Below are 13,585 nucleotides of genomic sequence, written 5' to 3' on the forward strand. Positions count from 1 at the left end.
AAAATTGGATCCCAAATTATGTGGCAACAGCCATGTCAACATTTCGATCACATCATCATATAAAGTTTAGTCCGGCCCCTTTAGGTCCATCACCACGATGTGGATGTCGGTTGACCTTATCACCAAATAATGGCTATTTTTTTTTTTTTTTGAGAATGAATAATGACATGTTGCATTATTACATGTCTATTATATAGAGGAGGCCTCCTATATGTATGCACACCGTTAGCTACTTTCGTCAGTCTCTCTTTTCTTCTCTAGGTCTCTAAGCTTCTATCTATCAATCATTCAGTCAATTCCAAGTTTCCAACACTCTTGAGCAATGGCTGATGCTTTCGTTTACGTGCTGCTGGAACAACTGGCTTCAATAAGCTATCAACAGATAGAGAAAGAGGTGAGGCTTGTTTGTGAGGTCAAGAAAGAAGTTGCCAAGATCACCAGCAATCTGAAAGCTATTCAGGCCGTGCTCGAAGATGCAGAGAAGAGGCAGATCAAGGAAGTCATCGTCAGAGACTGGCTGGAGAAGCTCAAAGATGTGTCGTACGAGATGGATGACGTTCTTGATGACTGGTCTACTGAGATTCTCATACAGCAACTTGATCATCACCAACAAGAAGGTGAAAGTAGTACTAGTACTGCTGCTGCTGCTGTTACCAAGAAGAAGGTATGTTTTTACGTACCCTCCAACTGTTTTTGTTTTGGCCAAGTCAAGCGAGTGATCCACCGCCGTGACATTGCTCGTAGAATACAAGATTTGAGTGATAGGTTGAATGAGATAGCTAGAGAAAGACAAATCTATAACTTTCAAAACACTGAAAAAGTCCCTGACAGCTTGAGAGGTTTGAAACTTCATCTTTTGTCGATTTGCTCCAAGACATTTGGCAGGGAAGATGAAACTGAAGTAGTCATGGGCAAGTTGGTCGGCGAGAGTAGTCAAGAGGCGAGGAACCTCCTAGTTATTTCTGTAGTAGGAATGGGGGGTATGGGGAAGACAACTCTTGCCCAGATTGTCTATAATAATGAAAAGGTGAAGTCAAATTTCACAAAGAGAATATGGGTTTGTGTTGCAGACCCATTTAATGAGATCAAGATTGCCAAAGCTATTGTTCAAAATGTCAATAAAGGTGATGCTCCCAATTCAAATGATTTGCAACCTTTATTGGAATGTATACATAAAAATGTAGAAGGCCAAAAGTTTCTCCTTGTGTTGGATGATGTATGGAACGAAGACTATAGAAAGTGGGAGCAATTGAAGCTATCTCTACAAAGTGGTTATGTAGGTAGTAGAATATTGATCACCACACGAAAAGAGGAAGTTGCTAGGATGATGGGAGCAACAAACGCTAATATGATACACTTGGGGAAGTTGAGTGAACAATGTTGTTGGTCGATATTCTATCACCTTGCATTGGCTGAGAGGGAAAAAAATGAGTCAGTAGTGTTAGAATCTTTGGGTAAGAACATTGTAAAAAGGTGTCAAGGTTTGCCTCTTGTTGCAAAGGCTTTAGGTAGTCTGATGCGCTCAAAGATAACCAAGAAAGAATGGGTAGCTGTTTTGGAAAGTAAGGTTTGGTAGTTGGATGTAGTTGAGAACCAAGTTTTTCCACCGTTGTTACTAAGTTATTATGATTTGGATCCGAAAATCAAGCGTTGTCTTTTGTATTGTGTAGTTTTTCCCAAAGATCATGATATTAACAAAGAAAATGTGATTGAGTTGTGGATGTCGCGAGGTTTTCTTAATTCAAATACAAACAAGGGAGAACAATTTATGATGGGCGAAATTTATTCGATAATTTAGTGGTGCGGTCTTTCTTTCAAGATTTTATGAAAGATAAACTTGGAAATATTAAAAGATGCAAAATGCTTGACATTGTGCATGACTTTCTCCAGTTTTTGACCAAGAATGAGTGTTTTATGTTGGATGCCCAAGGTAAAAACAGAATAGAGTTACCAGTGGGGAATAAGTTTCGCTATTTGACCGTAACGGATGCACTCAAGGGTCCATTTCTTGTTTCCCTTGACACTGGGGAAAGTTTAAGGACTCTGGCGACTTTTAATTGTGAAATTGTTACTCTTAACCCAGAGTTCGTTTTACAATTAAACCGCCTGAGGACCTTGAATTTGAGAAATAATCGTATGGAACAACTTCCAGACGAGGTTGGCGGATTGATGCACTTGAGGTACTTGGATTTATCAGGCAACAAATGGAAGAAATTACCCGACAGTTTGTGTAATTTGATCAACATGGAAACCTTGAGACTTGAAGAGCGCGAAGTTCTTGAAGAGTTACCCGAGGGCATGGGAAAGCTGACTAACTTGCGACATCTCCATGTTAAGAAAAGTGATGCTCTCAAGTTGCCGAAATCAATTGCCAAGCTGACGAGTCTACAGACTCTAGATCAAGTTAATATTTTTGGCGACGGCTTCCATTTAAGTGATTTGAGAAACATGGATCAGCTTCAGGGAAAGCTTTTGATAAACTGGAAGGGCCCAGTGTTTGATGGCGCCAAGAAAGCAAACTTGGTGAACAAGAAACACCTTGTTTCGTTGACACTACGTCTTTGGGGTGGGGAAAGCGACGAAATGCTGAATGCCTTACAGCCGAATCCAAATCTGGAATCTTTACAGATCCAACGTTACAGTGGCAACACATTGTGCCCTAACTGGATGAGCATGTCATTAAATAATTTGAGATACCTTGCCTTGGTTAAATGCCGTCGGTGTGAATTTGTTCCCCTTCTGGTTTTGGGGAAATTGGTGTCCCTAGAAGTACTGCAAATTGTCCATATGTAGAAAGTGAAAAAGCTGGGATTCGAGTATTCCCAGCTCGACTCATTCTCCTCATCTTCATCATCACTTGAACTCACTTTATTCCCATATCTGAAGACACTGGTGTTGAAGGGCCTGCTTGAGTGCGAGGAGCGGGAAGGAATTCCAGCTGGGTTTGAGTGCATGTACTAAGGTAATGCCATGCCTTTCTACTTTGCTAATTCAATGGTGTGACATCCTGAAGACACTGCCAGACTTCCTTTGGAAGACGCCGCTCCAGAATTTGAGCATCGATACCATGGATGCGTGTACGGTTCTCACACAAAGTTACAAAAACAGAGGAGGCATGGAGTGGCGCAAGATCTCTCACATCCCAAACATCAAAATTAATGGAGAGTTTATACAAAAAGACAGAGTCTAGATCCAACAACAACAAGAAGAAGAAGATTGACTTCATCATGTCACCCCAACCCATCTGCTGCTTCATCCTCTCTGGTAATTAATCTCACATTTTTCCTACTCTAATTCTTTTTGTCTTCTGATTTTCTTTTCTTCAGTTTGGTTTGAACTTTCCTTGATACTAAGTAATCATCTCACCAAACATATTAAGTTGTTTTCTTTCTCTGTTAATTACCAACCTTTCTAAATTAATCTTCAATTATTTTACTTCAGTTTGAAGACACAAATGTCATCTTTAAGGATGAAGCACAGTCAGAACAGATAGAAGAATCTCTAGTCTAACATTGCAGTAGTAATGCAAAACTTCTTGTCATCTACAGCTTCATCAAGTGTTTCTGTCAGTCTGTGTGTCATAGTAACAACATGGGATGATCGATTGTAAGTACGCATGTATCTTCTTCATATCAAATTTGACGATATTACTTCTTAATCAGACTAGTACTGTTGCCTAACTAACCAGTTATTGTTTGCATCTACATACTACAATCAGATTGATGCCGGCTGGTTGCTAATTAAGGTCATCCACTGTCAACAAATGATCTTATAAATGAGTTCACACACATTGTATGCACTGAAGCAGGCTTGTCACGAAGTACATGATATATTGATGGATGCTGATCAGCGTCTCAGAGAGGCAGTTCTGCAGCCATGTTTCTCCTTCGGCAGAAGTTACATTTTTGACAAGCTGAAAACATTGGCAGACTTCTTCAGAAGATGCTGATCGAGAATTTGATCATATGCAAATGAGTTTGTCTAGCAATGCTTTTAAAAACAGTGGAGTCCTCAAGTAGTGGCCCAAAATTTATTACATCGATCCCACACCAAAATTTGATATCTTAGCCCCCAAAAAAAATTGATCCCGAGTTTGTACAAAAAGAAGGAAGTGTGGATCCAACAAAAAGAAAAACAAGACTTGAGTTCATCATGTTATCCCCACTTGTCTGGCAGCTATTCTTTCTTTCTGGTATTTAATCTCTCTTATTTCAAGTGTCATTTTGTTATGGGAATTCTTTTCTTCTTCCATTTGGAGTTCACCAAATATGTTTTTCTTTCTATATTGTTTTCTTCACCCATTATGCCTGGAATATCAGAATTTTGCAAACTGGGGTGTGATTGCAGTAATTTGGGGAGCAGTTGGGGTGAAATTCTACAGGACTAGAGTGACCGGGTGGTACCATTCAGTCATTCACATCCTCATATTACAGTTCTTCCTTCCCATGTTGGTGAGTGTATTTTAAAAAATATGTGCTTTCTTTCATTAAATTCTCTCTTGAATGTCATTAAGTTGGAATAACAACTCTAGGTCTAATTTCAAACTTGTGAGATTACTCGGAGTTGTTCTACTTCTGAAACTAGTTTTTCTCTTCTGCACTTAAAACTGTGTTATTGGTCTTACTTAGGAAGTTGATGCTTTTGGTTCAACCTGTGGTTCAGATTCAGTTACAGATTATCATACCCATATCCCCTCCCCTAGTTCCTGGAAATTTTTTTAAAAGACCAAATCCCCAAATTTGAGTGGTTCATGAATATGTGGATTCTTGCCATAAATCCACTGTAGTTAAGTTAACTAAAGCCATGTGACTTATAGAACGGTCTATTAATTTTTTTTCCTTTGCTTTTTTTTTTCCTTGTCACAATAATGTAAAATTCCTACTAATTCCTGATGAACCTGATCTATCTTGGTGTTTATTTTCTGTGTAAGGTTGTCCTCTACCTATATAACTTACATGGCCCTCAGTGAATCATTACTAAATATCAGCATAACACCAAACTGCATGCATATTAGATTTCTATTTGAGTATTTGAGATTTTGAGTACAACAAGATAATAGTCTACCATTTCTCACTGTTTTTGTGTTTTTATAGAAATGGATCAAGTCTGATTCACTAAACCACATAATCTTCCATTTTGAATGGGAACATGGGGGGAATTGTTGAATCCTCATTGATGGTCTGATTAGTAGATTATTGGTATCTGTTGGATGCAGGGCCAGTTAGGTTGGCAATGTTCCTTCTTTTTCTTTCACTTGTCTTGATTTATCTTTCAATTCTCTTACATTTGCGGATCAGAAGGAAGAAAGGAAAAAGATCATCTACAATAATATCCCTCAATGAATTACCTGTTATATATATATAGGTTCATAACAGACAAATTTTAGTTTCGAATTCGATCCTGAATGTTCTTCTTTCTTTCTTTGTGATTGTAATATATGGTGTTGAGTATGTCAGAAAAGAAGTTCCTCTTTATGTTTTACCGACCTCATCTCTTATTAAGCTTGATTCATCTCTAATGTCATTTACAGAATTGCAACGAGTACTATATCATGAGGAGCGAGCGGCATTTAAGCAATCTTGCTAAATATGAGGTGAGCTAGCCTTTGTTCTTCAGTCTCTTTGTACTATCAGATTAATTACTGTTAATTCTCTAATTCGTTTTTTTATTTTTTATTTCAGGGATGGGAAATTAATGCATCCACTTACTTTCATATATCACACATCAATGCATCAATCATCGAATATTGGTCAGAATTCTATACCCATCTCTCAATTCTACCTCACAACCTCATTTTACCTACCATGCAAATTTCATGTTCTAATATTGGGGTTCAATATGCTGACATATTTTGATGGCCTAGCATAGGGGTTCCATCTCTTTGGTCTTTGGCCATAAACAAATAATTCTGATATATCCCCAAAACTCTTTGCTTCTAGTTCTTAGTTGTTTGTGACAATATTTTATGTATTGCTGAAGCAGCTGGCATTGCTCGTCGATGAAGTGAAGGGTTTGGAGAAGAGAAGCGAGTCAAGTTCTGGATGTTCTTGTCAAGTTTCATCATCTGCACTGCGTGGAAGGTGCTCCTTTAGGCCATCGGGAATTGTTTTGTCCTACTAGATCTATCAGTCCAAGACTCCAAGGATTGTAGCCGGTCCTGATAGTCGAAGTGGAAAAAGCATCGTCGATCATATATAGCTAGCGCGCGCAATTAAGGGAAATTTATGGAATATACATGCTGTATTATTGGGATAACATTGTTTGTTTTGCTAAAACCAGTTATGTCTAGCTGCGCTTGGTATGAAATGTGTTGTGAGAGTTCTATCTGTGGTATAACTAGGCTTTTGTTCTTTGGAAGCTAGAAAGATGCCTAGTCAAAAGAGGACAACTATGGTGCAATTCACATCTGTAACTTTGCATGCCAGCATAGATATTTGTTTCATATTGAAAGCGAGAACTATATATCCCTATATTTATTATACCAAAAAACTTCCATCTCTGCCCCGTTCATTGTCACCTATGTTGGAGAAATGGTTGGAACCCTGTAGAGAATGAACAGGAGCAGTGTAACTGCCCTTCCTCTCAACAATGCTTCTCGAGGCTCTACTCTCTCCCCTGAATAAGTAAGGGGAGGGGGATTGAAGTTGGCCGCACTACTTTCTCCTTCAGTGTCTAGCGCCTTCCTTACGGTGTTTGTCGCCAAACCAACGGCTCTAGCCGATCTCAGTGGCGTTCCACGCTATCTTAACAGCACCTGTTGATCCCAACGATGTGAGCCGAACAACCATCCTTTAGGCAGGAGCAAAGATTCATCCCCGGCGAGTCACTCAGCGGCTGTGTTCTAGATTCCTCGGATATCAAACTTCAGTTTCCTTGGCCATCCATGTCCTGGGAGGAGGGGAGGCCTCCTGACGAGAGGATGCCCTACAAGAAGTCGAGTGCACCTCTATCGCATATGACAACCCCTTAGCTTGGGAGGGGTGTGACTAGCCCTAACAACAAGGGCAAGGAGGTTGGTTAATTTCCTTGTTTCTTACCTAGACATCTGATGGAAAACTATTCTTGTTTAGATTTCGGTTTACTTTGTTGTACACCAGTTGAGATCCGTAGGCGACGGATATTACCGCTACATGGAATTTAAATAGGAATAGTTGGAAGTTAGGTGTGATAGGCTTAACTGAGCGCATTTGTAATAAAAGTTGTTTGTCTCTTTGCTAGTGCTTGTTGCCAATTAGACTTATTGGTCGTGAGTAGGTAAATTGATGTACGTGTCTTCTGGTCGTGGACAAGTTAATGAAATTGTCTATTTTCTCCAAAAAAAAAAAAAAAAAGATAAGGATTGAAGCCGCTCAAGGAGTTGTTTCTTTTCGCTTTTTCTTTTGCTCAACCTCAATTTTGAGCTTGGGAGAAACCATTCATGTCTCGTGAAGAGCCGAGATCGTACCTATCACGGAGGGATGTAGAGCAAACCTTTGTTGTTTTCTTCCTCACAGAGACATGTACCCTAACTACAAATGTCTTCTGTCCCGATTTCTTTTCTCTATTTGTTGAACCTACGCTTAAATATCAATATCAATAAACTTCCTCTATGTTCCATTGTGGCTAAAAAAATTGAACATACGCAGTTTATATAATTTTAATTGAACCTACGCTTCTTAAGTCACAAAAATTGGTGTTCTTTCTTTACAGGAGGACTGTAATGGTGATTATATTGCTGAATAAGAATGTCGCCTATATGTTCCTTATGGCTAACATTGATGTTGTTATTAGTTAGCAACAACAATAAGGAGTAACGGTGACTATATAAATTTTGTGCCAATGGGTTTCACCAAAATAGAAGACGAGATGCCTAGTAAAGTCAAAGTCATTTGCAATTCGTTATGTCATGCCATGTCTTCTTACATACACACACTTTTTTCAGTGTTTGGTGTGTAAGTAATTGAGTATGTAGTGGAAAAATGTCAATTAATTTAGGAATACGATTTTTGATTCATATTGTCATCCATGATCTTAAACTTGAGCAAAATGGAATGGACACAAGCTAAGTTTGGCATACCTACATGGCTACATCAATTATACTATGACATTCTTCATTGTTTCATTTAAATGTCTAATATGGTAAGTTTATTTGATAAAAATCGAGCATTTTGAGCTGCCATTCAATATTATGAAGCTTGCTAATGGAATAAAAGCTATATGTGGTTTTTTTTTGTTAGATATATAGGCATAGATCATGTTATTAGCATATAACATGTTGGTGTGAAGTTTACGGTTCCCTCTTTGAATTGACATAGTCTTCAGCGGTGATCAAAGCTTACTACCATATTTATGTTTTGATCACACAAGAGTGAGTACGTTCATCTTTCAAATCTCACATTTGTATATGCATAGATGAATTTGCGGATGGGATCTCACATGAAATTTATATAGAAAACATTAAAAACTCTTAAGAACTTGGAAAAAGCTAGAAACAACGGAAATAAGTTGAGGATCAAAAGAAGTTGCATCTTATGTTAGCACATATTTTTTTAGCAGAGAAAACACTTCATCTCTAAACAACCAAAATAATTGGATCTTGAAAGAGCCTTGACAATCCGATACCGAGCTATATGGGTTAGAGAGCAGAAAAACAAAGAAAATATGAAGCAGAAAAATATAGACTAGAGGTTTGCATTGTAAACCAAGCCTGTAAAATCTTAACATTTGGATATTTCACATATCTGATAATTTATTGTAAAAAAAAAAAAACCTCTAGATGTAAGTGGATCTACCCTTGAATGTCATCTCCTCTATACTCGCCACATGGATCTCCTCGTGTTGAGAAACAACAAACTCCAACTGGCGATACTACCCTTATATTACATAGATAGAAAGATAAATCAGCATCAGCTGCCACTGGACTCTAACAGTGTCGTCCTAACCATTCACCAAAAAAGAATTAGGTTAGAGATTATTTGGCATGAGTTCGAATGGAGGAAGACTTCTGGTGGTCTTAATTAATGACTTAATAAGTGGGCTCAATTAGCCAGTGAAAGAGTTTAATTACCTTTCTTGATCACCATCGTCATCCGAAGATCCATCATCATCTGAATATCCATTATAATTATCCACAGTAACATACTCAGACTTGGCAATGTCATTTATGTGACGCCTCTCCTCAGCAGTTTGTTCACCTGTTATTCTCACAGTGAATAGCTAGTTAAATGTTTTCAAATACTTGCAGCTTCTTTATGATGGGGTTAAGTTGGCCTTCAAAATAAGAAGATATATTCAAGAAAAAAGCTCAGAAGTCCGGAGTATATTTTACGAAGGATGAAGCAATGTAATACTCAGCAAATATGAGAGCATAATTCAGAGCTAAATCTTTCCAAGAACGACGACCAACGGAATTTGTAGGAGGGGCTGTACTAGGAACAACACTCGGCTTGCTGTGTAATGGCCTTATAGACTTGATTCACAAGACCTACGTATTTGAATCCTACTTCAAAGACATCGAATGCAGACTGCAACAGTTAACAACAGTGTTCACACATATGTCTGATACATAGTAACCATAAATTGTCTTATCCATATGTGAATGAACTGAAGGGGTTAGAAAAAGTACTAATGGATGAGAAAGATCTCGTGGATAAGTGCATAAAGGTTAAGAAGTGGGATAAGTACAAATATGAACATAAACTTGATAGATGAAAGGAAGATTTTCAAAACAGATAGACGAGGTTATTGTCTGATGTGCTCATATTACCATATATTTCCAAGCCTCTTATGCTTGAGATTTGTGTTTAGTTCTCTTCTTTATTAATTATTTACGTTAATTTAGTGTTTTTGTAGGTTTGTGTCATATAGAGAAGAAAATGTGCTAAAATGAGCAAATAAGGATTGACAGGCGACTGCAATCCCAATTGCCAGAATTTACTTGTGCAGAACAACCAACTTCTTCGAATTACTGGGAATTACTCAGATCTAATCAGATTATGAGCCTTATATCATTAGAAAGCTACAAATATCTACTTTTTGTAAAATTTTACGAATCTCAATGTCGATACTTCTAGACCGAGTTATGATCGTTTGAATGAAGATAGGTCAAATAAAAAAATCTGCTCGGATTTGCAAGCATTAATTTGTGGAGAACTCAAGTCCATGGCACAAGATCATCAACCCTAAAACTTCAAGGACAATGATGCAGATGAGGATTCAAGGAGTACATGTATTCATAGTTCTACAAGAGATATCTCAAGGTTTTCCCATTCCATATCAAGAAAGGAGTCTGAATCCAAGTCTTACAAGGAAACTTGAAACTTGAAGTTAAAAATGAGCAGAAAACTTCTCTATTTAAGGGAGCACGAATTTCATATGGAGGGAGGTCTCGAGAGCACGTTGTAGACACCTAAAGAAGCAGAGACCATCCATCCATCTTCACCTCCCTTCACCTTTCCATTATTTTTATGTTTTCGTTATGTTTTCCTTAGTCATATTTTGTTAAACCATTTCAAGGGTTAGGATGAAGCCCTAACATGGTTGTCTACATGTTTTGATATTTAATTGATGGATTATTAGTTTCTTCTCAAATAAATTCTTAATCTCTGCTTGAATTGTTGCTTGTGTTAAAGTTCTATTGACTCGCGACCTTTAGGCTTTGCATCTAGCTATCAAAAGTTAAATTTGAGGCGTACCTGCAATATAATTCTACTTAGTTTTTTGAGATTAAGGATTGTGAATTATATTGTTGCCGTAACTAGAATAGTAGTTTGTATGATTCTCTGTTTTCTAAACATCATGAGTCCTATGTGTTAAATTTATGTCGTAACTGAATAGATTGCATACTAGGATATACGATCTCTGACGTACCTGGAGAGCATCGTACTTTTAGGGAAAACTAAGGTTTAAGTATCGTACCTGGACTTAGATACGAGGATTGTTATCTAGAGAAACAAAAGAATCCATTAGTTGTGTCAAGTCGTAGATAAGATTGCTCATGGTTGATTCCGACACCCTAGGCTCATCACCATCGTATTCTTACTCTTTTTCAATTTCAATCATTTTCTTTTATTTTCTGTTTACAAGTTATTTTTCATCATCGTAAAACGCTTTTCAAAAACCCAAAAAATCATAAGTACAAATTAGTTTGAGTCATTGTGTTCATCTTTGTCGATTTTGTGTGTTTTAGTGTAGTTAGTTTAGGTAGTTCATAATTTGAATTGAACTAATATCCTCGTGGGAATGACAACCCCTTTTCTTCCATTCACTATACTACATCCACCCTGTATACTTGCAGGAATTTCATCATTGCCCTGCAAGGAGTACGAGATGTGAAGATGACCGGCATTGCGGTAAAGAATGTGAAGGAAGAGGTGAAGAATATGAAAGATTTGACTGGAAAAATTATGGTTTTGACGAGAAACATTGAGGTCTCAACCAAGAAAATAGAGGTTACGACTCAAAAACTAGATGCTATGGTTGAAAACTTGACAGAGGAGGTGAAGAATATGATGGTGAACCAAATGGTTGAAGAGGTTTTTAAACATTGATGTGAGCTACCTGAACTTCCACCTCATCCAGTTGGATTGGAAGGTCATTTGACTGAATTGAAGGAAAGGCTTCTTAAGGGTGATGGGTTATCTAAGCTTGTACTAACTGGTCCAGCAGGATGTGAGAAAACTCACATTTGTATATGCATAGATGAATTTGCATATAGGGGCCTCACATGAGATTTATATAGAAAACAATAAAAACTCTTAAGAACTTGGAAAAAGCTGGAAACAACGAAAATAAGTTAAGAATCAAAATATGTTGCATCTTATGTCAACACATGTTTTTTTAGCAGGGAAAGTATATATAAGAGTTTATCAACACATACTTCATTTCTAAGAGCATCTCCAACAACGTCCCTAAAATTTCTCTAAAATGGGAAAGCAAAAGCCAAAATCCTTAAAAGTTTTATGCTTCAACTCCAACAACTTCTCTATTTTGGAGATTTTAGCATTTATTAAAACAATAAAAAAATGCTATAAGATTATTAATAATAACAAAAAAAAATCATATATTTCATTGTAACATAAATTACCCAATAAATATTCTAGATTTTTGTTCTTATCGTTGGAGCACGTGAATAATTAATATTTGGGGAATGAAGACTTTGCTGCAAATTTAGGGAAGGAGTGCTTCTCTTTCTTCTCCATCCCCATTTTGGGGAATGAGATGGGGAAGCTGTTGGACCACAAAACAACCTAATATTCCCAAAAATTGATAAAATCAAGAAAATGGGGAAGCTGTTAGAGATGCTCTAAACAACCAAAATAATTGGACCTTGAAAGAGTCTTAAGTCACAAAAATTGAACCTACACATGTTTTTATTTTTAATTTTTTTATGTCCCAATTTCTTTTCTGTTGTGTTTGCCTGAATGTTTTATTAAATAAATTGCATTGCGTTTCTCTTGGTTTTTGATTTACAGACTCGCGGTACTGTGACATGTTTAATCTGAGGAGGTGCAGTTTGGGGCGTTACAGCTACCTTGTTGATGGATGAATGATGAACTTTGTGTTTAAATCACCTTTTGTTAACCACAAAACTCTTCACTATATTGCCAAAAAATTTATTCCATCGATCTCTAATAGCTCATGTAATTCTTTTTCAAGTGAAACACGCTCAGAACAAGAAGTTGACAAAGTGTTATCATAAAAGACTGTCAGTTGTTCTCTAACCAACTTAATCTTCTTTTGAAGCTTCCCAAATCTTACTGTACTCCAGCTCAACAACATCTTTCTAGTATTTGAAACCAGCTAGTAAAAAGTGCATTATTGACAACTCTATTTACAAAAAGTGCATCATTGGCAACTCTATTTGCTTTGACAAAGCAGTGACATAACAGGAAAAAAAAAACTGTACTACGGACAAGCATCATGACGATTAATAGTGCAACTTTCCTACCATGCTGCCGCACGGAATATCAAGAAATTTGATAAAAAGAAAATTTTGGGTGAAAGTTAAGCATCACTCTTATTTTGTTGTGCTATCATCTAATCCTCAACCACCGACATCATATTCATCACCTATTACCTCCCAAAACAAGTAACTGACTTGGAAGACGATATAGTTTTAGAGACACCATCAAACTCCATATTGGAGACCAAAGAGACAAAAGAGAACCAATTAAGCAATGATCCGGTGAGATTAATTTTGTTTGAAATTTTGGGTGATCTCGCCGAGAAACTGGAATTCGGCGGACTCGTCGGGGAGGGAAAGTGATCGGGAACGCTGCTGGAGTCCGTTGGGGTGGAGGCACGCCCTCGCCGGCGCTGTACGGTGGCGAATGGAGGGACGTCCGCACGGGCTTGAATATATATATATATATATATATATATGCAGGAATTCTCAGTTGCGGACGTCCGCACCTGAGTTTTGGTGCGGATTTCCATTTTTGCACCACTTCCCGATCGAATTTCCTCAAACTTCTTTCTAGACATATCTAGATCATCTTATGTAGATCATCTCTGCAAAATTTCAGCCAATTTGGTGATCGTTAAGGCCCTCAAAATCGAAAAACAAATCTGACGGACTGAATTTTGTCCGGTTCATCATCTCCAT

General features: G+C 37.5%; 1 protein-coding gene and 1 pseudogene across 2 annotated transcripts; both read left to right on the plus strand.

Annotated features, from left to right (window-relative positions):
* Window positions 1-322: 322 nt before the first annotated feature.
* Window positions 323-2,961, plus strand: LOC101304312 (annotated as a pseudogene). The gene is made up of 3 exons (XR_185104.1): window positions 323-1,730; window positions 1,820-2,706; window positions 2,794-2,961. The product of XR_185104.1 is annotated as a putative disease resistance protein RGA3-like (transcript).
* LOC101311392 lies at window positions 2,304-6,238 on the plus strand. Its single transcript, XM_004302915.1, has 7 exons — window positions 2,304-3,264; window positions 3,442-3,606; window positions 3,719-4,192; window positions 4,348-4,451; window positions 5,531-5,593; window positions 5,682-5,749; window positions 5,983-6,238. The coding sequence occupies exons 3-7, from the start codon at window positions 4,153-4,155 to the stop codon at window positions 6,005-6,007; spliced, it is 300 nt and encodes a 99-aa protein (XP_004302963.1). The 5' UTR covers window positions 2,304-3,264; window positions 3,442-3,606; window positions 3,719-4,152; the 3' UTR covers window positions 6,008-6,238.
* The last annotated feature ends 7,347 nt before the right edge of the window (window positions 6,239-13,585 follow it).

This window comes from Fragaria vesca, linkage group LG6 (assembly GCF_000184155.1).
Source record: "Fragaria vesca subsp. vesca linkage group LG6, FraVesHawaii_1.0, whole genome shotgun sequence".
Taxonomy (NCBI): Eukaryota; Viridiplantae; Streptophyta; class Magnoliopsida; order Rosales; family Rosaceae; genus Fragaria; species Fragaria vesca.